The sequence below is a fragment of the Pelophylax lessonae genome (assembly GCF_965119305.1).
Source record: "Pelophylax lessonae genome assembly, chromosome: 4".
In the NCBI taxonomy this organism is placed as follows: domain Eukaryota; kingdom Metazoa; phylum Chordata; class Amphibia; order Anura; family Ranidae; genus Pelophylax; species Pelophylax lessonae.
Genome location: NC_138771.1, coordinates 130,482,245 through 130,509,810, shown reverse-complemented (window position 1 = coordinate 130,509,810; position 27,566 = coordinate 130,482,245). Strand labels below are relative to the sequence as shown.

The 27,566-nt window shown below is 43.5% G+C and overlaps 1 protein-coding gene across 1 annotated transcript in view; it reads right to left on the bottom strand.

Annotated features, from left to right (window-relative positions):
- Window positions 1-27,566, bottom strand: part of SEMA7A (semaphorin 7A (JohnMiltonHagen blood group)) — a gene marked incomplete at its 3' end in the record, with an annotated part of 94,593 nt that overhangs the window by 56,772 nt on the left and 10,255 nt on the right. The window contains exon 2 of the mRNA XM_082253506.1: window positions 3,315-3,445. Within this exon, the coding sequence (XP_082109632.1) occupies window positions 3,315-3,445 (131 nt within the window). The remainder of the gene's footprint in view (window positions 1-3,314; window positions 3,446-27,566) is intronic.

Here is a 27,566-nt window from a genome sequence, read left to right as displayed (position 1 = left end):
TAGGACACATAGTGCACAAAGTAACAGGCTATAAAATAGAGGGAGATGCGGCCTTTTGCTTATTACAGATATCCGAACTATCAATAACAAAATATGAAAGAACAGTATTGCCTCATATGATGAACGCTGCAAGAGCGTGCATACCCCTACTTTGGAGAAAGAGGCAAGCCCCTTCGGTGTTTGACTGGGTAAGAAAACTAGAACATATTAATAAAATGGAAGATCTAGTGCTCTCGACACAACACAAACAGGAACAATATAAAGCGATATGGAGAAATTGGAACTTATTTGTTTCCTCAGATGAGGGAAGGCAAATGTTAAGACCATCATTGCAGAATGATGAAGCGGTATGATTAGCACGTGGGAGATGGAGAGGGGGATGGGGAGGAGAGTCCCCGTTACTTTTTTTTTTTTTTTCTTTTCTTCTTTTTTCTTCTGGTATGTCTTGAGGTGTGTTTTTGTGGACTGAGATGGGAGTGAATGTGCAGGGCGAATGTGCAGGGGAAGAATGGGGGGGAGGAAGGGAGGGGAGGGTAGAGGAGGGGGAAAGAAAAGGGAAAAAAGAAAGGGAATGAATGGTTAGGAAGATATGGGGGAAACAAAAATAAACTTAGAAATCAAGTGTCATTTGAGATAGAGTATAGTGAAGAGAGGCAAGGACTGAATGAATAGGAGTAGAGAAGGAGACTTGCTATCTAAACAATACCTTGCCCCGGTTAATATTTGGTAAATGTTTGAAAATGAGCTGGTCAGAAATTGACAGAGGATCATAATAGACCTCTGAGAAAAGAAAAATTTGATATAAATGATGGCCTTGTAATTGTGTAACCTTATCTTGTGTAACATAGTATGCTATGTAATGATTTTCCCTGAAACCAAATAAAGTAATAAACCACAAAAAAAAACTACCTTTCCTTTTCAATCTGCTGCACTGTAATTTTCTGTAAATGCAATGCAATGTGGCTACCTGGAGGTGTTCTGTACACAGAATGTGTACAGAACGCCACCAGAAACATAATTTCCTGCTTGTGATTGGCTCACTGATTTCCCAGAAGTCTACACTAAGATACAAATCAGATTTCAGGAACCCCATGCAACAAAAATTTTACTTTTGGTGAGCTACTCCCAATAGCAAATCACATCTAAAGGGATGTCGACCCTGCCGCTTTCCTCACTAGAGTCCCGCAGGTACAGCAGCTGAATGATATTTATAAATTCACTCCCATTACATTCACTTTGCACATGGACACTGACAAACAAACAGTGATTTCTTCAGAATAACAAAAGGTAGGAATCTGCAATAACGTTTGTTAAAATCCTTGTAATGTACAGAGATAACCCAGAGTGGAATGTTTTTTTCTCAAAAAAAGTTACTCTTTAGAGCCCATTCAGACTAGCGCGACTTGTCAGGCGACTTGTCAGCCTGACAAGTTGCGCTCGGTCGCGGTCCATTGAGTAGTACAGGACCCGTTTTAATTGGAGCGACACAAGTCGCTTCGACTTAGAAAAAGGGTCCTGTGCTACTTTGGGACGACCTCGGAGCGACTTGCGTAGACTTCCATTATGTGAAGTCTCTGCAAGTCGCGCCGAAGTCGCGGTGCACAGCGGTGCACGTGACTTCACAGGTCGCCCCCCAAAGTCGTGTCGCACTAGTCTGAATGGGCTCTTAAGGAAACTTCAAGACTCATATTCAATATTTTTTTTAATCTGCAGCTTTCATTTATGCCATGAATGGCTGTGTTCAGGCCCTTTCTGTTCTGTACCCTAAATGCTTTCCTGCATTTTCCCCCTGACATAGTTCTTCGCTTGTGTGGTTAGAGCAATCTGTTTGTTTTTTTCATTGGGCCAACAAACCATCTATGGCCAGCTTTAGTCCTATCCTACTGTTGTCACCAATAGGGGACCTGGCTTGGGAAAAAGGCCTACAGCTGCCACAGGAGCATATATGCATGGAAAGGATGTGGCTGCATAGGGGCTGGAGGCAATCGCTGAGATGCAAAAGAATTGAGTATCTTCTAAAGGAAAAAAATGTGGCAATTCTTTTTGATATACTGTGTTTTTTTTTTTACCAACAAACGTCATCCCCCTAGGGTTTAGATTGACTTTAAAAAAGTGGAAAAATTACAAAATATTTAGGCAGGAATACCATAGCAAGAGCATGCAAACAAAAGCACTGTATTTAGCTGGGCATAAATTATACAATTTTCTTTTTCAATCTCCTTTAGATTTACCTTCAGCTATGAAGTGAAAGTGCTGCCTGATTGCAAACAAATTGAAAGTGTTCAGGTTTGACCTCATATTATATGGCTTTATTAAATCTAAAGGAAAATTGTGCAAAAAAAAATGTTTAATGTATGGCCAGCCTAATGGGCCATATACACTATAAGATTTGTGTATTACAGGAGCTGTTCTCATTGGAGCGACACAAGTCGCTCCGACTTAGAAAAAGGGTCCTGTACTACTTCGGGGGCGACCTGGAGGCGACTTGCATAGACATTCATTTTATGAAGTCCGTGCAAGTCGCGCCGAAGTCGCGCTGCACGCGACTTCACAGGTCGCCCCCTAAGTCGGAGCGACCTAGTATGAAACGAGCCTTAGTGGGCACAAAAATTTATTTATTTAGTACTATTTCTGTAAATATCAGTCTCAGGGAATCCCTAATAATACCTATTGTATCTACAGCTCACTATACATTAGTGTGATGGTCAGTGGGAAAAATGCTCCTTATATTTGCGGTCAGTGGGAAGAATCCCCCTCTTACTCATAGCTAGTAGGAGTCAGTGGTTACATATCTTAGAGACAAAACTGTAGAAAAGTAGAATTAAAGGCAAAACTATTTTTTCATATTAGATAAAGTAAGCAAGGGTTCTAACCCCTGTAAGTCATCTGGGTCCCACTGGGGAGATTCCCCATTCACTTACTGCCCCATAGATACAACAGGTGAAAGGAAAACCCTCCAAAGTGAGGGGATCAACTGGTGGTCCCATTGGGAGATATTCTCCTTAATTATGTTCTAGGGATAACCCAAAATCCAAATCCAAATCCAAAATTTGAGATTTCACCTTAAGTGAGAACAATAAAGAGGACAAATAGAGAGGGTAAACCTCCCTAATGGAGGCACATACAGCAATAAAAACTCACAGGCGTTCTAATCCCTCTCTATAAAAAAAAAAAAAAGATAATATGTTTTACCGTTTGCTATGCTTTAAAGAACCCCTAGCAGCCTTGGAGGAACCCTTGGGTCCCACAGAACCCTGGTTGAGAAAGACTTGATTTAGCTTAATGGAATATAGCATACCATACATAATACTTACTGTGTAATTCTTCCATGTGCTAAAATTATAGTGGTACAAAACTTCCTCTCCTCCGATGTACAGAGAATCTGGTGTGTCCAGGTAGAACATAGCATTTGGTTGCTCGTTGGGTAATGCAAACGTCCAGTCACCTGTTTACAGAAAAGTTTGGTTACATGACAACCAATACATTTTTGTGAAGATACAGGGAAGCACACAGTGAAACAAAGCTAGAATTACTTTTCATTATCATGTTTTTAGCAGTGAGTTTTTTACTGCTTTATTGAGTAAGTTCATATTTAACAACAAAGTGCCAATAAAAACATTGAGAAATAAGTAATAGACATAATGTGGCCCTCTTGAAAATGTAATCCTTTCAATTCGGCCCAGTTTTTGATTTGAGTTTGCATTAGAGCCTCTGTCAGGTTTTAAATGCATGCTGTCGGTGTCCCCACTGAGATTTCCCGCACTTCCTGTTCTGCCTGACATCCATGTGTAGGAAGTGGGATAAAATTTAAACAGTGGGCACAAAAACAGCAATAAAAATGGAGACCAGAGTTTATTATTAAGGTTATTATATATAGAATTAAGGTTGCCTTAAACCCTGCCTAAAAAGCTTCTCCGTTTCTGTGCATTGCATAGGCTTTAACGAGCTGTTTTCTGTTAACTTATTTTTTCTGTTAATAGTTTAAGAATTGACCCCTGCGCTATTACTTAGTAACAGAGAAATCTCTTGCAGGAATCAGGTGTAAAAGACAGGATCTGCTGCAGCTCTCAACTCTCAACTTTCAATTAAAACCGAATCATTCAAAGTAGGTATATAATAATAAAGCCGCGCTTATCCTAACATAATTAATATCTATAATCAATAAATATAAGTGAAATAAACAATGAATAATGTGCTTGATCAATAACAAATGATTAATATATTCAAAATGCTCCTAGTGCCATCCAATGTGTAAAAATAAAATATATAATAGCATGAATAGTCCGTGGGGTGCAAACTGCTGTGACAAAGGAGATTATATATAAATCCAGGGACGTCAATACATGATTAGGGTATTCCTGATGCTTACTCCCTGTTAACCACAACCATATGCTTAACCTAAACAAATTACCAGTGACACCAGTTTTGGAGAAAATTGGCCCGGTGGGCCATTTATTAACAAAATAACCAAAATAACCAAAACACATTATTTCTTAACATAACCATAAATATTCCAGTATACCATGAAATAAGTTGTTGGTCTTGGGAGGCACAAAATGTCCCAATTGCTGACCGGACCCCGCAGCCAAAGCGAACGACCGTTGTAGGCTGACAGAAACACGTGCCAGACCCGCAAGTCGTCAACCAGTTCCGCAGAGAGCGTGACATAATGATGCGGAGAGCGGATCCCCGCCGTAGCGGCCGACAAACGGCGGCTGAAGACCCGACCCATAGGCATGATCCGACACGCAAACGCCAACTTGCCAAGAAGCGACTGCAACCGCCGAAGTTGCACCTCGCGTTTACCCACCAACAGGCAGATCTCCGCCTTAATGTCCCGCAACTTGTTGTCCGGCAAGCGACATTCCATCGCCACAGAGTCAATGACAATGCCCAAAAAACTGATCGTGGTCTTTGGACCTTCCGTTTTATCAGCCGCCAAGGGAATACCGAAACGCTCCGCCACATATTGCATGGAAGCCAGCAAGATACCGCACAAGGGAGAAGACGAGGGGCCAATAAACAGAAAATCATCCAGGTAATGGATAACCGAATTGACCCCCGACACCTCCCGTACCACCCACTCCACGAACGAACTGAAGGTCTCAAAAAACGCACAGGAGATGGAGCAACCCATGGGCAGGCAGCGATCGACATAGAAAGCATCCAACCACCTACAACCCAACAATCGAAAACTGCCCGGATGCACCGGCAACAAGCGAAACGCGGCTTCCACATCCGTTTTGGCCAGCAAAGCACCCTGCCCATAACGGCGAACCCAACAAATGGCAGCATCAAAGGACGTGTACGACACAGCACAGGCTCCCGGATCAATGCCATCATTGACCGAACCCCCTTTTGGAAAGGACAGATGGTGGATCATTCGAAACTTATTCGGCTCCTTCTTCGGAACCAAACCCAACGGGGAAACCACCAAATCAGCCAAGGGGGATTCAGCAAAAGGACCAGCCATGCGGCCCAACGACACCTCCTTCGCCAACTTGTCGGACACCACCCCGGGGTTCAGCCTCGTCGAACGCAAATTGTCTGCCATAGGGGGAACACAATCAAGAGAACAGGGAATGCGGAAACCGACCGAAAACCCCTCCTCCAACAAGCGGGCCGCCGCCCGATCCGGATACCTACTTAGGAAAGGCCGCATCCTTTCCACCATCACTGGCGTTGTCCCTCTTGTTCTGAGCGTCCCCGGCACGGGGCTTACCCTGCTTGAAACAACGGGAGAAGGGGTGAGAGCCCCCACAACCGGAGCACTCATGCTTGAACCTACAGGCAGTTCCGAAGCGGCACGTCCCTTCGTTGAACTGCCAACAGAAACCCCGACGCTTCGCGGCCGGCTGTCCGGGGGTAGACGGACCTCCGACCCCGCTCTGAGCTCTTCAGGCAGTTCCTTTGACCTCATGATTTTCATTTGCTCTGACATGCATTGTGATCTGGAAGGTCTTATATAGACAGGTGTGTGGCTTTCCTAATCAAGTCCAATCAGTATAATCAAACACAGCTGGACTCAAATGAAGGTGTAGAACCATCTCAAGGATGATCAGAAGAATTGGAAAGCACCTGAGTTAAATATATGAGTGTCACAGCAAAGGGTCTGAATACTTAGGACCAAGTGATATTTCAGTTTTTCATTTTTAATAAATCTGCAACAATGTCAACAATTCTGTGTTTTTCTGTCAGTATGGGGTGCTATGTGTACATTCATGAGGAAGAAGAATGAACCTAAATGATTTTAGCAAATGGCTGCAATATAACAAAGAGTGAAAAATTTAAGGGGGTCTGAATACTTTCCGTACCCACTGTATATAGTGAACAAAATGACAAGTGCATAACAGCTGCGTAACAGTAGGATGATAATATGATGTATAAAACTAAGTTAGTTACGCATTGATTATAGGTATTAATTATGTTAGGATAAGCGCGGCTTTATTATTATATACCTATTTTTTCTGATGGTTGAGCTAGCTGGACTCGTGCCTTTTTTAAACCTGACTACTGTGTACACAAGTAAATGTCATAGTCTAAAGTGCATTTCATTAAGGCTGCCCATTTATTTTCAATTTGCCAGGCAACACAGGGGAACAATACAGAAAATGGTCATGCAGCATTTTTTTTAGATGTAGTACATCACCAGAAGTATGTCCTCATAAGTTGTGGTGAACTGCAACTTGTGTGCATCAGAGCTGTGCTGCCCTAGTACATTTTGGTGCCATTCAAAATCAATGGCTCTGCAATATGCTAACACACGTAGCATTGGCACACCTGATCGCGAAGATGTGTTTCACCCCTATACTGCTTGCTATAGCATGCATGGGTGTCCAGAGATGCACAAGAGCTCTTTTCAGCAAAATCTGGCGGACATGTACCCAGGTGGGACTCTGTGTAGAGACAAATTAGAATCCCCCACAAAGTACAGAACATTACAAAAATAGCAAATGCCATTCCTAAAGACAAGATAAATATACTCATAAATCAAGGCTGTTGGCTCTTCTTATTATCTACAATCAGGGCGTTTTTTTTCTCGGAGAATAGGTGTAGGTACTCCTCCCTTCCAAGTCACCCCTTGTCTCCACCCTCTACCCACCTACGAGCACCAACCCCTGGCTCTACCCAATACCGACCTCCAAGCACCGTCACTTGGTTCCACCCTCTACCCACCTCCAAGCACCATCCCTTGGTTTCATCCTCTATCCAACTTCCAGTACTGCCTTGTTAGAGAATACAGAACCAAGTATCATTTTGTGGTGATAAGAAATTGGAATGGAGTTTGGTAATGACAACAAGAAAATCAGTGAAATAGATCCCCTGTAGCCAGCAACAAAAGACCAACCCCCCCCCCCCCCAAACATAAATAGATCCCCCAGCAACAATAGATCCTCCACAACAAAATATACTCCCTAGCAACATTATACCCCCCACAACAAAATACCCCCAGCAACAATAGACCCCCCCAGCAACAATAGTTCTCTCAGCAGCCAGTATCAGTATGCCCTGTAGAACCCAGAAACTATAGATTTCTTCCTCAACAGTAGATTTCTTCCAGCAATAACTGACTCCCCAGCAGTAACCTACAACCCCCCCCCCCCCCGAGCAATAACAGATCACCCAAGAGCAACAATAGACCTCCTTAGCAACAATAAACCCCCTGCATTCATTCAGCCCTGGAGGTGCCGGAACTGCGTTCCCCCGCGTTCCCGCTGAAAAAAAGCCCTGTCTACAATTTCCAAACATGACAGAAGCTGCCACTAATACCCACAAACAGATATCGTATATATATATATATATATATATATATATATATATATATATACACACATATATATATGTGCCCCATTAAGTTACTCGTGTTGAAATTTAGTTCCTGAGCATCAGTTGTTTAGTTAGGACTGCTCTGCTGGCAAAGGGCTCAGTTACTTCCCCCTGTATCCCAGGGGTCCCTGGGGCATAAGAGGTGGAAGGACTCAGAACTCAGCTTGTATGTTAATATCTCTCCAGCCAGAGAGACCAGTAGGGGGCTGAGAGGAGTATACATAGGCTGGAACCCAGAGCATTTACAGTAAGCCTCCTAAAGATCCAGGACACAAGAGAAATGGCCACACACCAGGCAATAGCTCACGATGAAAGTCTTTATTGAACAAGGAAGCAAGGTACAGCAAAATGGATGGTGCACTGTGAGTCGTGTAAAACATGTCTACCATCCATTTTCTGTACCTTGCATCCTTGTTCAATAAAGCCTTTCATCATGAGCTATTGCCTGGTGTGCGGCCATTTCTCTTGTGTCCTGTCTGCAGTGGCGATCCGGGGTCCTGGACCCAGGGCTGGCTGTGGGGTTCCAGGCTGCCTGTGCTGTGTACGTCTCTTTTTCTGTGTCCTAAAGATCCAGGATACAGGCAAATATACAGACATTGACTGACCTTGCATGTGCCTGCACAGAGATCAGGAAACAGAGAGTACCAGCTTTCTGGACCTAGAGACTTCCTTAGGCTTTTCTGGGAGATCAGCAGTCGCTATTTGTACACTCGAGACTGTTTTCCTTTTCAGGAGTCCTTGTTTGGTAATGTTCATCTATAAACTTCAAAAGGGGCGTCATCACCCTGAAGTCTTAGTGTAGAGTTAGTGTCCTCATCTTCAGGTTTCCAGTCACTGGAGTATCCCTAGGCTCTCATCGCCCTATCCAAGTTCATACCCAAAAAAATAAAAACAAAAAATAGGCATGCACCACCTGTTTACTGGCTCAAGTCAGGGGCGATGCTAGGTGGGAAAAAGACCAGGGGATTCAGCCCGAAAGTAAATTTGATAACCCCTTCCACATTTTAAAGTAAGTCCCACCCAAGCTCCTCCAAATTGCCCCATAATAATCTATAGAAAAACCTATACTCTGGCTATAAAGATAGCCTTTTTTGTAAGGTTGATAATTCATTAAGCAAACAGGAAAACAATTGACTTATTGATAAAAGTCAGCTAATTCTTTCATTTATTTTTCATACCTTTAATAGAAAAACGACATATGAAATCTGGCTAGTCAATTCAATAATCACTGCACATAAATATAAAATATATAAATATATGACCCTGTTGGTTGTCTTGTGTACCCACTGCTATAAAATAATTGTTTTGAAAAAAAGCTATTTGACGCATTTATGTTTAATATTTTTCAATGCAGACTCAAATTGATGTGAACAGACTTGTAGCTTATTACACACCCTTAATGACAGGAACTATAGCAGGATATGGCTTATTATTACAAGTGTGTGTTGCTGTGTTTTCCATATCGATGCAATCCGACCGCAATACTGATGTAGTGACACCATTTTGAAATATTACTATTCCCCATTTCCATACACTAAGCAAAGTGGCGTTAACAGTGACAGGCAGGCTGAGTCACCTTACCTCTCAGGGCTCAGGCAGGTGCGTGCAGCAGGCCAGGCAGACAGCTCCTCAGACTTGCGGTGGGTGCTCAACACTCCTTGTATGCTCCCTTCCATCGGCTCTGAGCCGCGCTGCCAGAGAAGATGGAGGCATTGGAGGGAGGTGGGTGGAGCCAATTCTAGGCGCAGAGGAGGAATTAAAATCCTCTTCCGCTCTGAAAGCTGGGGCCCTGCTCTCTTCTGGCTGTCACATGACGACAGTGACGTCACTGGTTGCTAGACGCCAGGCAGCAAGCGATACTAGCAACCAGTGTGGCGGGCCGGGCAGTAGAGGCCCAGCGGAGCAGAGGATCAGATCGGCCCTGGCTTGGACTCACTCAGGGCTAATAATTATAAACAAGCACCATGAGATCCAGGGCTTTTTGGGGGCCTACTCGGGGCTATAGCCGGGTCAGCCCCCCCCCTCCCCTCCCGACGCCACTGGCTTAAGTGTTTGGGGAAATGCCATGTGCCTGGCCGCAGTGAGCCTATCAGGGAATAGAACCTGGGATCAATGAGCCAGACCAATCCTGTCTGTGTGCTACATATACATATATACTGTATCATACTTGAGAGAGCGGCACCTGGGACAACATTTTAGGTTCAAAAGCTGGAAAGAAAATCAGGAACACCTGGCAAAAATGCATCTTTGTGAGCCATTTCAAAGGAATATGTTTGAATAAAAGCTAAGCTACACACATTGTAGGAAACACTCTGGTGCCAGACATCCCCTTCCAGATAGTACTGAAGCACAGGGGATAGCAGATCAGGCAGGAAACTATCATTTTAAGATCAACAATGGGAGCCCCCTTATTATTGTGTGGTGTGACAGAGCTGTGTAAATCTCAGGACTAGATGGTCAGAAATACATATTCTTTGGCAGGTAAAACAGCTCCCTTTAAAGTGTATGTTACCCTAAATAATTATTTGATTTCTATGTGTGTGTTCACATATGTGTATTTTATAAATCAAAGTCTCTATCAAGTTCATGTACTTCTTCTTTCTAAAGTTTCTGGTTGATCCTGACAATCACCTTTTTTCCTTGTTCTAAACTGACCACGCAAAGTACAGAAGCTGATCTGTTCTTGAGTGGTCAGTTTTCATCCTTTGTCTGGCCATTCAGAGGTACAGGACACTGGGCAGACACACAGCATGCCTGTATTGGGAAATTTGTTCAGCCACTATGCTCCCCCCGACCAATCACAGCCTGCCTCTGACACCCCCTTCCAATCACAGCCTGCCTTTGACACCCCCTTCCAATCACAGAGATTTTGAACATGTTTCCTGCTCAAGCACACCATGCATCTTTCCTCAGGCTGAACAGACTATGGAATTCAGGCACAATGAGTGTCTGCACAGTGTCCTGCATCCCTGCCCCCACTAACAGGAAGAAGAGAAACATGGTCACATGACAGAACTTTTACCTTTGTAAGTGTTTATAGGACTTACAAAGTCACAACTACTTTAATTTAAAGTGGTTGTAAAGATTTTGTTCCCTAAAGTAACAAAAAAAGGTTCATACCTACCTGCTCTGTGCAGTTGTATTGCACAAAGCAGTCATGAGCTTCCTCTTCTGTATCTGTCACCATAGCAGGTCACTTGCTTCTGGGGGCAGGCATCTGGGCTCACTTCCAAGCAGGGCTGTGTACATCTATTGCCACACACAGCGTGGCTCAATCCCTCTCCCCTCCCACAACCTTTTTTTATACATTACTGCAGGGGTGTCCAACTGTCTTGGGCCACACATAAAATACACTAACAATAAGGATAGCAGATTAGCAGAAAAAGTCAGGCAGATCACAAGTCAGTGATGTAGATAATGAACCTGAGTGATAAAACTTCATTTTTTTTAAATGTTTTTCATTATAAAAGAGGGCAACCTAAAACTAGTGCTCTATGTGACACTGTTTTTGATAAACGAACACATTAATATCTGGTTGGATGGATGTAGTAGCAATTCTCAATGAACTCTCAGTGCCGGTTCACACTGAGGCGATCCGACTTGCCGGGGCGACCTGTGAAGTCGCGGTGCACAGCGCTCACCGCAACCTCGGAGCGACATAGTCATATCATATCATTGAAGTCAATGCAGGTCGCTCCAGGTCGCCCCAAAGTAGTACAGGACCCTTTTTCTAAGTCGGAGCGACTTGTGTCGCTCCTATTAGAACGGGTCCTATTCTAATCTATGGCAGGCGACCCACGGCGACTTGTCAGGCGACCAAGTCGCCTGACAAGTCGCCCCAGTGTGAACCGGCTCTCAAGGTGCTCATCAGATATTTTGGTTCTAAGTTTGCCCTTTTGTTTACTAAATAGTTGCTTACAAATATAGGTGCTGCCGAAAACTGGTGGCATGAATTAGGCTGCGTTCAAACTTGAGCGTAGCGTTTTACTGTGTTTTTTACCGCGATTTTCAGGCGTTTTTGGAGGCAGCCATTGAAATCTATCAAAAACGCTGGTAATCAGTCCAAAAAGAAGCTCATGTACTTTTTTCAGCTACAGGTGTTTTTCAAAACGCTAAGATGTGAAAAGGGGCCATTTAAATGAATGAGGTTTTACTTGTTGTGCATTTTGGAACATTTTTTTGAGCGTTTTTGGAGCTGAAAAAGTGTGAATGGAGTCTAAGGCTTGAGTGTGAAAAGTGGGATATTGTTCTTTGGGAGGATAAAAAGGAAAATGTCACTAAACCCAGATCATAAAAAACGATCAATAAATGCAGCATTATATGCTGTTCATGCTCAATCGCTATTAGATTTGTTTTCTTTATTCTGCAAAAAAACCTGGTTGTTCCTGCTGCTCTCTATCTTCCCCTTCTGTTGATGTCCCCAATTCAGCTAGAAATTTTGCTGCTGTGGTGGCCGCTCTGCACATGCTCAGTTTTCAGTGAGTTTCTATGCTGAGCATTTCCTCCCTATCACATCTGAGCAGACCATGTGACCCCTGCCTTAATGCATTCCCGGCAAGGTAATCCATGATATTTTATTACTTGATTCAGGAGCTTGGAAGGGGCAGTGTCATACAGAACTGTGTGAAAGGAAGATTTATTCATCTAGTTACCAAGAAAGTGAGTGTATAGTTATTGCAAAAGCTGCTTCCCACACAGCAATGTATATGTGACAATTTTTGTGTATGTGCAATCCCTGCAACTGTAAGCTCAGCCACTCGATTGAGGCAATCTAAAGATCTGCAATAGGTTTAGCAACCCAGTTGAGACATCTTTTCACTCAAAATACACAAACAAGATAAGGTCAGGGGCAGGATTTATATCTTTACCGAGTTACTTATGAGCAGCAGATCAATCTGCCATGTTTAGTAACTAATGCCTCGTACACACGCAATGATTATTGGCCGTGAATTTTCGGCCAACGTCCGATCGGCGGATTTTCGGCTTGCTAGTATGATGCTTCCAACAACCGACTCCGACTTTTCTGCCGAAAAAAATCTGGTGTGCAGGCTATAAAATTTTTGTTGGCCAACAACACAACGGCCGATTTTCGTGCAGTCAGTACAGATTTCGGCAGACAAAAATCTGATGAGCAAGACTGGGCATGCTCAGAGAGGAAAAAACACAAGGAAAGTAAACCAGCACATGACATCACTTCTGAAGTAGATTTTTGTTGGCTGAGAAAATTTGTGTGCAGTCTAGGCGCATTCCAACCAACAAAACACAACTCTGGACAAAAGTCGGACGATCGGTCGGCCGATAATTGTTGCGTGTGTACGAGGCATTAGTCTTGTATCTATCTGCTACTGTTTTGCAGTGCCTTGCTGCGTAATAGCATTGATACTTTCATAGTAAAATTTGGCACACCCAGAGACCTTGCCTACTTTGGGCACATGCTTTGTTGCATGCAATTAATGCAAGCTAAAGCATTGTGCAGCTTATGTGCAGTCACAATACATAGGCAATAATGTTCAGAAACCCAGTGACCATAAATTGACCAAACATGTAGACCTGACCTCCGCTCCATGCTAGCACATGTACTAAAGAATACATATGTTGTCTTATGGTCAGGGCTGTGCCTGGGGCAGCCACTTTCACTGCTGCTGCACCCCCCCTCCCTCCTTCCCCCTTGGTTGCTAGGATGCTGGCTGGCCACACAGCATCACTGGTTTCTAGGACACTGATGATCAGGCCTCACACTGTCATTGGTTGCTAGGTTTGTTATGATGCAGGTGCCTACCAATAATAACTATTGATGCTGGGAGGCCGAGGGCTTAGCATACACATGGCTGAACATGCACTGAGGATGGAGTGTCCAGTATGAACGTCATGGCCTCATTACCGACCCCCCCCCCCCCCCCATGCCACATGGCAGCTGCCTTGCCTTGTGTGCCCTGCATGTGGTGCACTGAAAAAAATTAGTTTGTTGCATTTTTTGGTCTGTGAACAAGCATTGAGGGTAAATAAATTGTAAATAAATTGGCACGTTCAACTTGATGCACATCAATGCAAACAAAATTGTGCATACAATGGGTCCTTCTTGTGTACCTTTGGGCTTTAAAGATCTATTGATAACACAAGCACCTTCACCTGCCAGGGGTTTGCTCTTCCCAGTTTCCCAGTGCTTCAAACATCCAGGGTGTTCTTTTTGAAAATAAACTAAACTGAACCTCTAATACTTATGCTATGGCCCACTCCACTGGCTCTCCTTTGCTCCCTCTTGAGTTTGATTGGTCAGATTACTGTTTAGTGAATAAAGCATCCTAGATTTTATATCTATGTACTTTAAGGGTGCGTGCCTTATCACAATGCCTCCACCTTCACGGGTCTACAGAAAAAAAACAGGTTGGCTTTAAAGGATACGTACAATTTTATCATACCTTAGCTTTAAGATTTTTATCCAGGAAATTTTGTAATCATGCAGTGCTAGCCTTTAACCATTTCCCCTTATCTTCCTGTCATTTGACAGCTTTGCTTATGATAAAAAAAATAAAACTCCAGCCAAATTTTCTTTTATTTAGTTTTGGTTAAAGCAAAGAAGGCTTAGCACCTTTGTGAGTTTTTTTTTGCTGTCTGTGTTCCTCTTGAAGGGATAGTTCCTGTCCCAGTGACCACAGTCTCAGAAGTGAGAGGGAATCTCCCTATAGGTTAGCAAAAAACCTGTTATGTGTTCTAACGCCTTTTCATGCCACTAAAAGGGGCTTTTTAATCCTGTTTGTGGGGTCAAGTCCTTATTGGTTATCACATGCGATATTTGTGTCTCTAGTTTATTTTTTGGAAATATTGCATGTGATAATAAAAGAGTCAATGCATTAAATTTTTTAGAAATATTGCATGTGATAATAAAGTCAATTAAAGTAAAATTTGCTGTAAATACCTACAATTTGGGAAATATGTAAGGTAAATACCACATAAAATTTAAGATAAATCATTAAAGTGGAATTCCAGGAAAACCCAAACCAGCCTTACAACTGCCCCCCCCCCCCCTCCCCTCTCCTAACGCCTATGCTAACTAACCTGCATAAGAAAGATATCTATACTTACCTATTTTCAGGACGCTCCAGTTACATGATTCGGCTCCCTTGTGTCTGCCAGGTGGCTGTGCAACAGTTTTACTGCACCCTGGCCAACCTACCTGAATTGACCCAATACAGCTGGACTGATGCTGTGGCTGTGGCATTATTAACTCAGGGTGCCGAGTTTGATAGGTGATTCTGCCTGTCAAACTTGCCCATTGAGTTTCATAGGACCACACCGCCAACCATCCAAATGTGGCACCGCAGTGCTGCACTATAGGGTCAAATCAGGCGGGGAGGAGGCATTATAAAGTCAAGAAGCAGAAGACAGCACAGTTCTGGATGGAGGGCGGAAGCAGGAGCTGCCGGGGTCAACGTTTCATAATAACAAGCTGGTGATTGGTTGCTAGAACCACCCTGCATGCGAGCAACCAGCCACCTACAGGTTAACCTAAAAGGTTAACTGAGGCAGTTCCAGTTCCAGATCTGTGCTGCCTTCCGCTCCCCTGTAAGGATGAGAGCGGGGAAGAATGGACCATCACTGTGCTGACACCCGAATTTTGGTGAACCCTGGAACTAGAGGGTCAGTAAACCAGGAACATCACCTGCCAGCAGGCAATGGGTAGATTGCAATCGACAGGTTGCCCACCCCCTATGTAGGCAGCCGATATTTTACAAATGTAAAAAATAATGAGGGGGATTCCGCACTGGCCAATAAGCTAAAAGAAAACAATGTATCAGCGTGGAAAGGTTCTGCCATAAACTCAAAGTAATATTTTGTATAATTGCACAGGGAGATTGTTCTGTGAATGAAGGCACACTAGAATGTTTTCATAGTTTCACAATACTTCTGTGTGCATTCATTTACACAACTATCTTCATCTTGGCCTGTGATATAATGCATGTTTTTGAGACCCGTTTCACACGGGGCAGACTCTAGCTGTGATTCACTTGCTCAGCAGGGGATCTGCACATTGCCCCCCGCTGAACAGGCAGATGACAGGTCTGTGTCCTCTCCACTTATACAAAGCAGACATGACACAGCCCGCTCTACTCTTTGGGCAGTTGGATGTAAACGGACCGGCTGCCCGATTACACCCAATTGCCATCCAATCTGGCCAGATGGAGGGCAACAGTTTCTGCTTCTATTTGTTTTTGCCGGATCAGAATAGAGGTACCGGGTGTAAACGGAAACAAGTCTGTTTACATACAGCTACCCATAGAGGAGAATGAAGGTTCTGGTCGGTCCGTCTGAAAAACAGACAGGCAGACCGGACCGCCTGTGTGAAAGGGGTCTTAGTAAATGACTACTTCTGAAATAAATACTGCATACTTTATTTTAAGGCAAAACTTCCAGCTGTATCAGGTCTCTCTTGAGGGCAGTGTGCCAAGTCTTCATCTAACCATGTCCTGGGAGATCTCCATGTGTGTGCCAGTCGGGCAGGACTGGGAAAGTGTGCTAGTCAGGAGGACTGGAGAAAGTATGCAGCCAGGTGGGCTGATGTCTTCTGAAGCGGTAGAACTGGGCTCAGAGTCTACAGAAAGGCAGACGAAGGTGATGCTATTCCCTCCACAGTGTGCTACTTTATCCCAAAAGGGACAGGATGTTCCTATCCTGTAATGGGCTATTGCTGAATTACCTGAAGAGACTGTTAATTGCCCTGAAATGAATCAGCAGGAGCTGTGCATAGGAACCAAGTGTTTGCAGGTGGAAGGAAGGAGAAGACCTTGGTAAATAGGGTGGACGTTGTCCCCTTTTGCTCTTTGTTCTGGACATTTTTTAAGTTGGGCATCCCATAAATTCTCTTCCCCAGCCAAGTTATCAAACCCTAATAAAATAACAAAAACTAGCCATAGACTGTTTTCTGTGTTTGAGTGCATGAAGAAAATGCAGTGTACCTGGCCGTGCAGTAGCGGGGAATCCTAACTCAGCAGCTCTCACGAGGGGTGCGCTACACACCTCATAAGTTTATTGAGGTCAAATTGCAGAAGTCGCATATTTAAAAAAAGCAAAGTCAATAATAAATACCATCAACATTTTGGGACCACTAACGACCCCTTTCTCAAGGTGACAGAGACAGACCTCTGTCCAGGAGTGGAGGGTCAGCCACTATGGCTGAATGTGACTCTGCAGTTGCTGTTGCTGAGACCAGAAGATTTAGTGTGGGAGGCTGGGAGCCCGATGTTCAGTAAAAATGTGAATTTAATTAGATAAGTCAAAGAGGTAGCATGCCGATATGCCCCTCCTGGAATGTGGGATTTGTGAATTTTTTTTTAGGCTTATGAACACAGCTTTAGAGAACGGTTCTAACTAGAAAGAATTTACGCATATGTTCAAGTTTATATGAGTTTAGGCATGCTTGTGGGTAAATTTCACCAATATGCTCTTCTTGGAATGCGGGTTTTGGTGTGGGTAGGGATTTCTTAATCTGAGGTTTACATTAGGCCCAACTCCAAGTGACTTTTGATTTTCGTGCATAGAGTACAAAAGGGTTAGAGCATCAGTTTTTAAGTGTGGTTTATGTCCCTACTGAAAATAAAGGTAAACTTGGACACAGACAAAATGCAAAACCACATTTGTAGTAGATACAAAAAACATAGGCAACAGAAAAAGAGAATTGCCCGGGGAAAGCGCCATGCAGTAGAGCTATATATATATATAAGTGGGTCAGCAAATAGAAAAATTCCACACAAATCTCTTGAGTAATAAATAAAGTAAACAAATTTTATTTCATCAAAAATTAACAGATTATAAACAATGGAATAAAGTAAACCTTCCACCTCACCAAAAAGTTAAAATAAACCACGTGGTGATTAAAAACAAACACATACGCACAGGTAGGCTGCAGCTGTCATATGAGCAATAACAAGTAGCAAATATCAATATACAAAGGTAACGATCGGTCCACTGAATCGCTGGAATGGACCAATCGGAGCAACCCAGCGATCACGGGATATCCAAAAAGGAGCCGACAATCCACTGACCACAGCCAAACTGAGACCGGAGCAGGGTCCAAAAAGGCCACAAAATATGATACACGGCGTCAGTGGAGCAAATGTGCATATAGACCGAGGCGGAACAGAAATTGAACAATGTATTGCCTCAGGGCTCGAGCATCAAACTACATCGACGCCGTTAATCATAGATGGAATGTGGTGTATATACCACTAGGGGGAGAAGGCCGGCAAGCACATAGTGGTGAACATGATAAATCATCACATAAAAACAGTATGGAAATTGATCAAAGCAATAAATGTGTCATGAGAATAAACCATATAATCACGGCAAGAATATATAATAAACAATTTGATCAATGACCCAAATTATAGAATGGAGGGTGCAAAACTCAGTCTCAGACTGGTGACCAACCGGAGAGTAATCCCGGCTCGTGCCCGGCGGCTACTCCAGCAAATTCAACCAAGGATAAGCTGGCAGGACCAGGGACAAATCTCCCCATCAGCCAGTAGGAGACAGACACCAAATGGATAGACATAAACTAACTGCAGAGGGAAGGAAAAAATTAGATACTATTCTGAAACAACCCAATGGGCATTATCTAGCCTCCTGAATATGGAGAGACTAAACGTGGAACTCCACAAAAAATGGACTGTAATCCACTAGCATGGGTAGACCAAAAATAAAAAATAAAAGAAGGGAAGAGGAGGATTCCCTCTGTGGACCTATATGGATCGTCCGGTATATGGTAAACCAGACCGCGTGGAGAGGGTCTGAACGCCTGACAATAATTTAATTGCTGCCTGTGCCCTCCTGTCCTAGGGACAACGGCACCCGTCATTGTTGGACAGACATCACAGAGACAGGAACAGGAACTAGGTGCAGGAACTCCCCCTTTCCCATTCACCTCTTGTCACCACCCCTACCCACCTCTGAGCACCGTTCCTTGGTTCCACTCCTTACCCACCTCCCAGGACCAATCCTTTTAGAGAATACAGAACCATGTAACCATTGTGGGACTAAGTAGTTTGTAAGGAACATGTCAATAACAAGAAAGCAGTAAAATAGATCCCCTGCAGCCAGCAACAATGGACCACCTGCAACAAAATACCCCACCCCCCAGCAACAATATTCCCCTTGCCTCAACAACCAATCTCTCTCCCCACAACCAACATCAATAGAACCCTCCCTGAACAGTAAAACCCTTCCCAGAAACAACTGACCTCCCCCCCAGCAACATAAGACTCACCTGCCATCAACAATAGTCCTGCCACCAGCAACAAAAGACCCCCCCCCCTGCAAAAACAGATCCCCTCCAGCAACAACAGATCCCCCAACAGCCATTATCAACAGACCCTGCAGCACCCCCCAGCACCCCTTGCCATTACATCCATTCAGTGCTGGAGGTGCCTGAACTGCGTTCCCACGCGTTCCCCCAGAAAAAAAGCCCTGACAGGAAGAAAGGGAAAATCTCCTCCCTACGCAAACAAAAATACGTTTGTCTAGAGTTTTTTTTTTTCAAATATAAGGGGAAGAAGCAAAAGAAGGGGGGCAAGAGGGGAGGGGGGCTGGGGAAGGACTAGGGAGACACACACAAGGCAAAGGGGGCGAAAGCCAGGAGAGGAGCTCAGCAGGGAGGCGAGCACGCTTCACAGGGGGCAAACTCGTATTCAAAAGTGCAGCACCCTCCTCAGATACAACAAACAGGTCCCAGTTTCGCCAGAGTGCCGCATACTTCTTGTGTTGGTGACGGGATGACAGGACCAGGTCCTCCATCCTATTGATGTCCTCCACCCTTCACATCCAACTCGCAACCGTAGGGGGGGGTCGAGCGCTTCCAGAAAAGAGGGATACAGGATCTGGCAGCGGTTAGGAGGTGCCTAAGGATCGACTTCTTATAAGAGGATGCCGAAATATCTGAAAGCTGCAATAAGGAGAAGGCCGGATCGTTCGGGATCGGATGGTCAGTGAATGTCTGAGTAATCCTCCGTATGTCCGACCAGAAATTCGTCAATAATGGGCAGGACCAAAAGATATGGAGCAGGGTCCCCTCGGCAGCCCGAAAGTGTCAGCAGCGAGCCAAAACCTCTGGAAAGCATCTGTGCAATCTGGAGGGAGTGTTATACCATCTAGGGAGAATCTTAAAGTTGGATTCCTGTAGCTTGGTGCACATGGAGGCTTTGAGTGCGAATCTGATCATGTATTGGACCTGTGCCGGCGAAAACGAACGACCCAAGTCCTCCTCCCATTTACGTACCCAAGGCATGTCCGGCTGGCCCGGCTGGCACGCGAGGAGACCGTACATTTTGGAGAGTGAGCTGGAAAGGGGATCCGGGCCGGAGCACAGCTCCTCGAAGGATGTCAAGGGGCGGTCAAAGGTATGCGAGGGAGGCAGTGATTGGAGGAAGTGGTGGATTTGTAGAGCATTCCAGAAGGGGAGTTTAAAGGGGCCCTGAGCATCTACAAGACGAGCGACGGAAGGCCATTGTGAGGCTGAGATGAAGTGCGAGGCCTGGAAAGTCCCTGACGGCGCAGGATGAGTAAAGGGGAGCACCGAAGCTCCCGGGTCAAATTTGGGGTTACCTAGAATCGGGTAAAGCGGCGACTCGAAAGTAAAAAGCCCATGGAGATGACGGGCGCACTCGCAGACCCGAAGGGTTGCTCCAATCAAAGGATGCGCCTTTAGGGCTGTATGGAGATCACGGAATGACCATGTTGTCCTTCTCAATACGAGGGGCGTCTGGGCCTGTTAAATTTGCACAAACAATTTGGTATTGAAATCACGGTTCCAGTCGACTACCCTGCCAAGGTGATCCGCCTGGTAGTAGAGTTTGTTTTTTATAATCTTATTATGTTTTCTGTAGACGTAAGAAGCTGTGGTCGTGTCTACCCACTTCTACTTGTCTTTAAGTACAGAAACCATGCAAAAACAATAATCTGAACATCCTGTCTTGTTTAAAAAAACAAATGTCCATCCCCAACAAGACAACTTTAGACATTGCAAGGACTTCAGCAAATGTACCTTGCACATCCTTAAAGTGACATGTTTTTTTTTTTTTTAACCACTTGCTGACCAGCCGCTGACGGTAGGTCGGCAGGGTTCCGCGAATTGACATACATGTACGACGGTCCACAGGAGCGATCCTGGGGGCGGGGGCGATCCCTACTCTCCAGCAGGGAAGCCGATCTACGTGGCTGGCAGCTGCAACGCCTGTGAAAAGAGAACGCCGATCTGCTGTTGTAAACACAGCAGACCGCTGTTCTCTCTTGAATTAATGCAGAGCTTCTGTGTTCCTCCTATTTAGGAACACAGGTCTCTGTGTTGATTTCACAAGCCCCTCCTCCACACAGTTATAAAACACTCCCTAGGCTCACATTTACCCTTTAGATCACCCATGGGTTAACCCCTTCCCTGCCAGTGTCATTAATACAGTAACAGTGCATATTTTTAGCACTGATTACTGTAGTAATGTCACTGGTCCCCCCAAAAGTGTCACTTAGGTGTCAGATCTGTCCGCTGCAATGTCGCAGTCCCGCTATAAATTACAGATCACCACCATTACTAGTGAAAAATAAATAAATAAAAACAACATAAATCTTTCTCCAAGTTTGTAGACAAGATAACTTTTACGCAAACCAAAATCAAATCAAAATACGCTTATTTGGATTTTTTTTACCAAAAATATTTAACAGAATACAAACTGGCCTAAAATGATGAAAACATTTTTTTTTTTTTTTTTTAGATTCATCGCTCTTTTTTGTTTGTAGCGCAAAAAATAAAAATCAAACAGCACTATTTGTGGGAAAAAAGTACATCAATTATATTTGGGTACAGCGTCGCATGACTGTGCAATTGTCCATTAAAGTAACGCAACGCAGTGCCAGATCGCAAAAAATGGCCTGGTCACTAAGGGGGAAAATCTTCCGGTCCAGAAGTGGTTAAAGAAGATTCTTATAGTAAGATTTACATGCTCTTGCTAATTAAAAAAAAAAAAATCACTCTGTTTGTGCTCCACACAGCCAAAACCACTCCTCTCTTCCTCCGCCACAGTGGCGATGGATAGCTGCTCCCTAGTCAGCATGGCTTTGGCTGCCCCTCGCGTTCTGCCCGTGTGCTGGGAATGGCTGCACGTAAGGCTGTAGTTTTAAACAAGCAGGTGCACAAACTCTGGCAGGACTGCAAAGGTCCTGACCGGCACCCACATACCTAAAGTCAACCAGCATGGCCAGAACTTATTTAGTGGAGCAAGAACAGAAATGAAAATTGTTAAAAGAATGGCAACAGCGTGTAAGCGTTACAATAAGAATCTCCTTTAAAAAAAATGGCTTTAGGCTCCATTCACACATAAGCGTTTTGGATCGCGGGCAGAATTGCAGATTCCGAACCATTGCAAGTCGCGGGATGCCCAAACGATTTCCGTGACTTGCAATGGCACCCCAAAAGCGGAGAGATTTTGCCGCGATTATCGCCTGACGAATCGTGGTAAAATCGCGCAAACAGAATCACGGGATGCCTGAAGCCCAAAATAAGTTCTTCTTTTTCTTTTGGAAGTCAGGCATCCCGCGATTCTGTTTGCGTGATTTTACTGCGATTCGGCAAAATCGCTCCGTATTTGGGGTGCCATTGCAAGTCACGGGAATCGCTCGGGCGTCCCGCGACTTGCAATGGTTCGCAATCGCGGGCAGAATCACGGCAATTCTGCCCGCGATCCGAAACGCTTATGTGTGAATGGAGCCTAAGTGTCACATTAGGACAAGAAGAGAGGCAGCGCCATCTAAGAGTAGCAGTGTGTGACTTTAATAGCCATAATACGATAACAACTCACAAGATAATGATATGTAAGCGCTAGTCAAAAGAATAAGAGTCCCTGCTGTGTACGACCGGATGGTCAGCGATCCTTGTCAGGGAGGCCGTGTGGGTGGACAGCAACACATCCTGGAGCTGGTCTCAGGATCCTGGGTGGAGCCGGCGTCCCAAGCGATAGGCGTGGCACGCGTTCCATCTTAAGGCCATCATAGTTTTTGTTCTGCAGGTGCTAAGATTGGCCATACTAGAACACTTGCTCAAGTTAAAAAATGATTTAAATCTAGTCAAAATGAGTGCAAAGGGAGTGGTTCTGCCTTTACTGTAAACACATGATCCAACTCAGTGCTAGAATAAGAAATGTTACACCCTCTGTAACCCTATGACATAAACATTCTATGGAATAGATGAGAAGTCCAGTGCAATAAAGTACATTTCTGGGTGTGCCATATTCTGTAAAACAAATTGCCTGTATTTTGACCAGAACAGAATTGCAGATAAATCTGTCTGCAGAGTGTTGTTAATATATGCATAAAGAAAAGACATTACTAGAAATGGTTACAAAAAATGATTTCCGGCTGTAAACGTAAATGGAAAGACCATTTTTTATACCATTAAAATAAACTTAAGTACCTGGTTGATTCGAACTGTGCATAGATTGAAACATGCGGAAAAAGAAGCTGCCTTTGTAAAGTACATGTGAAAACGTTTCTCAGATTGGACGTTATAGGCGGAGGAGATTTTATATAGATAGATTGACTTTTCGAGAAACCTCAAATAACATGGGTGGCCCTACAGAGTACTCAAGAGGAAGATAATATTTTGTTTCTTTGTCAGTCTGGCTTATAGCAAATACTCAGCAGCCAACACATGACTAACTGACTCTAACTGACAACGCAAACGTTGCCAAAGGGTGTAAACACTTTGCCAACCTTATACAGACAAAGGAGTTAAAACACACACATTTTTCTTTAACCTCTTCATGCCTAAGCCTTATTCTGACATTTGTTGCTTACAAGTTAAAATCAGTATTTTACGCAAGAAAAGTACTTAGAACCCCAAACATTATATATATATATTTTTAGCAGGGACCTCAGAGAATAAAATAGCAGTCATTGCAATATTTTATGTCACACAGTATTTGCGCAGCGGTCTTTCAAATGCAATTTTTTGGGAAGAAATACACTTTTTATTAATTAAAAGAAAAAAACTGTAAAGTTAGCCCAATTTCTTTCTATAATGTGAAAGATGATGTTATGCTGAGTAAATAGATACCTAACATGTCATGCTTTAACCTCCCTGGCGGTATGATTCTGTCAGGAATTCTGTACCAAAAGCGGTACAATTTTTTTCATGGAAATTTGGCATTATGTATTATAGGCCTACAATTCTTAGTAATTACTGACTTAAACCTGACCAAAACAAGACTCTAGTAGACATCCCAGATGTGATAAATTTGAAACACAAACGCATGAATTATAATCGAATCAATAATATAATTTTATTATATAATATATATAATAAAATTATATTATTGATTAGATTATAATTCATGCGTTATATATATATATATATATATATATATATATATATATATATATATATATATATATATATATACATATATATATACATATATGTATGTATGTGTGTATATATATATATATATATATATATATATATATACACACGCACATCTATATATATAAAATTATATTATGGATTCGATTATAATTCACACACACACACATATATATATATATATATATATATATATAACGCATGTGTGTGTATATATATATATATATATATATATATGTGTGTGTGTGTGTGTGAATTATAATCGAATCAATAATATAATTTTATATATATATATATGTGTGTGTGTATATATATATATATATATATACATATACATATATGTATATATATATATATATGCATATATGCATATATATATATGCATATATATATATGCATATATATATAATATAAAATGTGTTTGTGTTTTGTGCAACGTTTTTTGTTTTTTTTAATTTCCCTCCCTAGTTCCGCTCCCATGCAGCATTGCTGCTGCAGGGAACGGAACTAGGAAGTCCTCCTCCTACCGACAGACGAGCGGCGGAGATCTCGGCTGGCGGTCACAGCAATGAGAGGTCATCGCTGGATCGCCAGGATAAGGTAAGACACTCCGCTGCGCTGTCTGCATAGCTCTGCCCATTCACCCCGAGCGTGACTCGGGGATACCGATAATAGCAGGAAATTCCTACCCCGAGTCACGCTCAGGTTTACCGCTAGCGTGATTAACATGGCGTACACTCGTGGAATGGCGAAAAACTACGGTACTTAAAAAATATCCATAGGTGGCGCTGGCGCTTGAAACATTTTTAATGGTTACCTGTTTTGGAATTACAGAGGAGGTCTTGTGCTAGAATTATTGTTCTCACTATCGCGGCGATACCTCACATGTGTGGTTTGAACACTGTTTACATATACGGGCGCAACTTCCGTATGCATTCGCTTCTGCGCACAAGCTTTACATTTTTTTTCCTTATTTATTTTATTTTTTTTACACTGTCCCTTTAAAAAAAATTTTGATCACTTTTATTGCTGTCACAAGGAATGTAAACAGTAACAGTGACAGTAATAGGCAGTGACGGGTACTCTTTATGGAGGGATCTGGGGTCTAAAAGACCCCAAATCCCTCCTCTGCACTTAAAAGCATTCGAAACGCCAAGTTAATTTTTTTAAATTTGTCCTCTTTAAGGCTTCAGTAACTGGAAGGTTTTGACATCGGAGACAAGATTAAAGCCAAATCCAGCTTTATTCGGGTCCTCGGCCAGCCGATGGACGTGCCGGCTGGTTGCTTGGGTCTCCCCGAGCATGGTTGGGGTACTGGGGCGGCCGCCCACTCATTGTACTGACAACTGGGTGGCTGCTCAGCCGCATCAGTTGTTATTACAAGAAAGCTGACCGTTGGCTGTAAACAACAATACCAACAATAAAAACAATGCCTGCCGCTAAAGGCATCGCCCCGGTACAACCCCTTGAAGCTGAGGCCACATATTTGCATTATGTCGGCGGGAAGGGGTTAAAGAGGTTTTAATTTTTTTTTTTTTTTTTGGCATTATAACATCTGTCAACTAAGGAGAGAAATGTATTTGCTAATATACAATTATCATTTAAAGTTTCAGTAACTACCAGCTGTTACATAGTACAATGTCAAAAACAATTAAATCTCTGATAAGGAAAGATGGGAGGGGACGCCTGCCTTTACATGCACATGAACTTTAACCACTTAAGGACCGCCCACTGCAGTTATACTGCGGCAGGCAGCTCCTGCTGCGCGATCCGACATAGGAGTATGGCAGTGGCGCGCCTGGTGCTAGAGGGCGAACGCGCGCCACCGACAGCATGCTCCCGCCCCCACTCGGCAGCGGGGATGCCGATGAATGGGGCCAGCAGCCGAGATTGCCGCCAGCCAGCCGCGATCGCTCCCCGCAGAGAGAGGACGGGCAGCTGTTGTATACACAGCTGACCATTCTTCTCTCTGAAATGATCACAGAACGCATGTGATCCTTCTATATAGGATCACAGGTCTCTATGACCATTTCAAAAGCCCCTCCCCCCCACAGTTAGAAAACACTCCCCTAGGCTTACATTTAACCCCTTGATCACCCCTAGGTTAACAGCTTCCCTGCCAATGTCATTATTACAGTAACAGCGCATATTTTTAGCACTGATTACTGTAGTAATGTCACTGGTCACCCCCAAAAGTGTCAAAAATGTCAGTTAGGGGTCCGATCTGTCTGCCGCAATCCCGCTAAAAACCGCAGATTGCCACCATTTTTCCCCTAGCTTGTAGACGCGATAACTTTTGCACAAACCAATCAAAATACACTTATTGTGATTTTTTTTTACCAAAAATATGTAGCAGAATACAAATTGGCCTAAAATGAGGATCATAGGCGCTCTGTGATCATTTCAGAGAAAACAACGGTCAGCTATGTTTACAACAGCTGAATGACCTCTCTCAGGGGGGAGGGTTCACAGGTGCCCGGTGGCCCCGTGGATCTGCATCCCCACTGCCTAGTGGGGGCCAGGAGCGTGCCGCCGCCAGTGCTTCCTCGCCCCCAACAGCGCTCCCGCGAACCGACGTACCCATATGTCGATTCACGCAGCCGAACCAGCCTGCTGCAGTATATATGCGGCAGGCGGTCGGCAATCGGGTGAAGTTTATGTGCTTGTAAAGGCAGACGTCCCAATACTTTTGGTAATATAGTGTATTTGCAAGGAAATGCAGATCCGGCATCCTGCTTAGGAACAGGTTGCAACTGTAATTATTGTAAACTCTGGTTGGAAAAACAAGGGGAATAATAATAGAAATGGTTTTAATGACATAGCAGTTTTGTATAAATAGATGTACACAGTATAAGTCTAAGAATAGTACATCACACACGTGTCCAGGTAATTAGGTCTTCTGCTATACAGTACTTAGAATTAGCAGACATGCACAGCAGTTCCCGGAAACATAGATCTTACTTGGGATTTAAAAAAAAATCTTCCGGCCATCTGCCAGTGCCTACTTTAGCTGTTATCTTTCTATAGCACACAGCAAACTACTAATCTAATCCATAGCACATATTGCGATGTCGCATGTAAAAAACTTCTTGGAAATGTATTATGTTTTTTCATTTTTTTTTAATTATTTAGGAGTAAACATTTACTTGTTTTAAATAATAAATTACCATGTTTGCATATAGATGAATTTAATATTTAACCTTTTGCAGCCAGCAGGGGTTCCAGGGTATAAGATAGAAATGGTGTCTCTAGATCAGCCTTTTTCAACCAGGGTGCCGTGGCACCCTGGTGTGCCTCCTGGGTTCTTCAGGGGTGCCTTTGCAGAATGGCAACAAATTGCCAC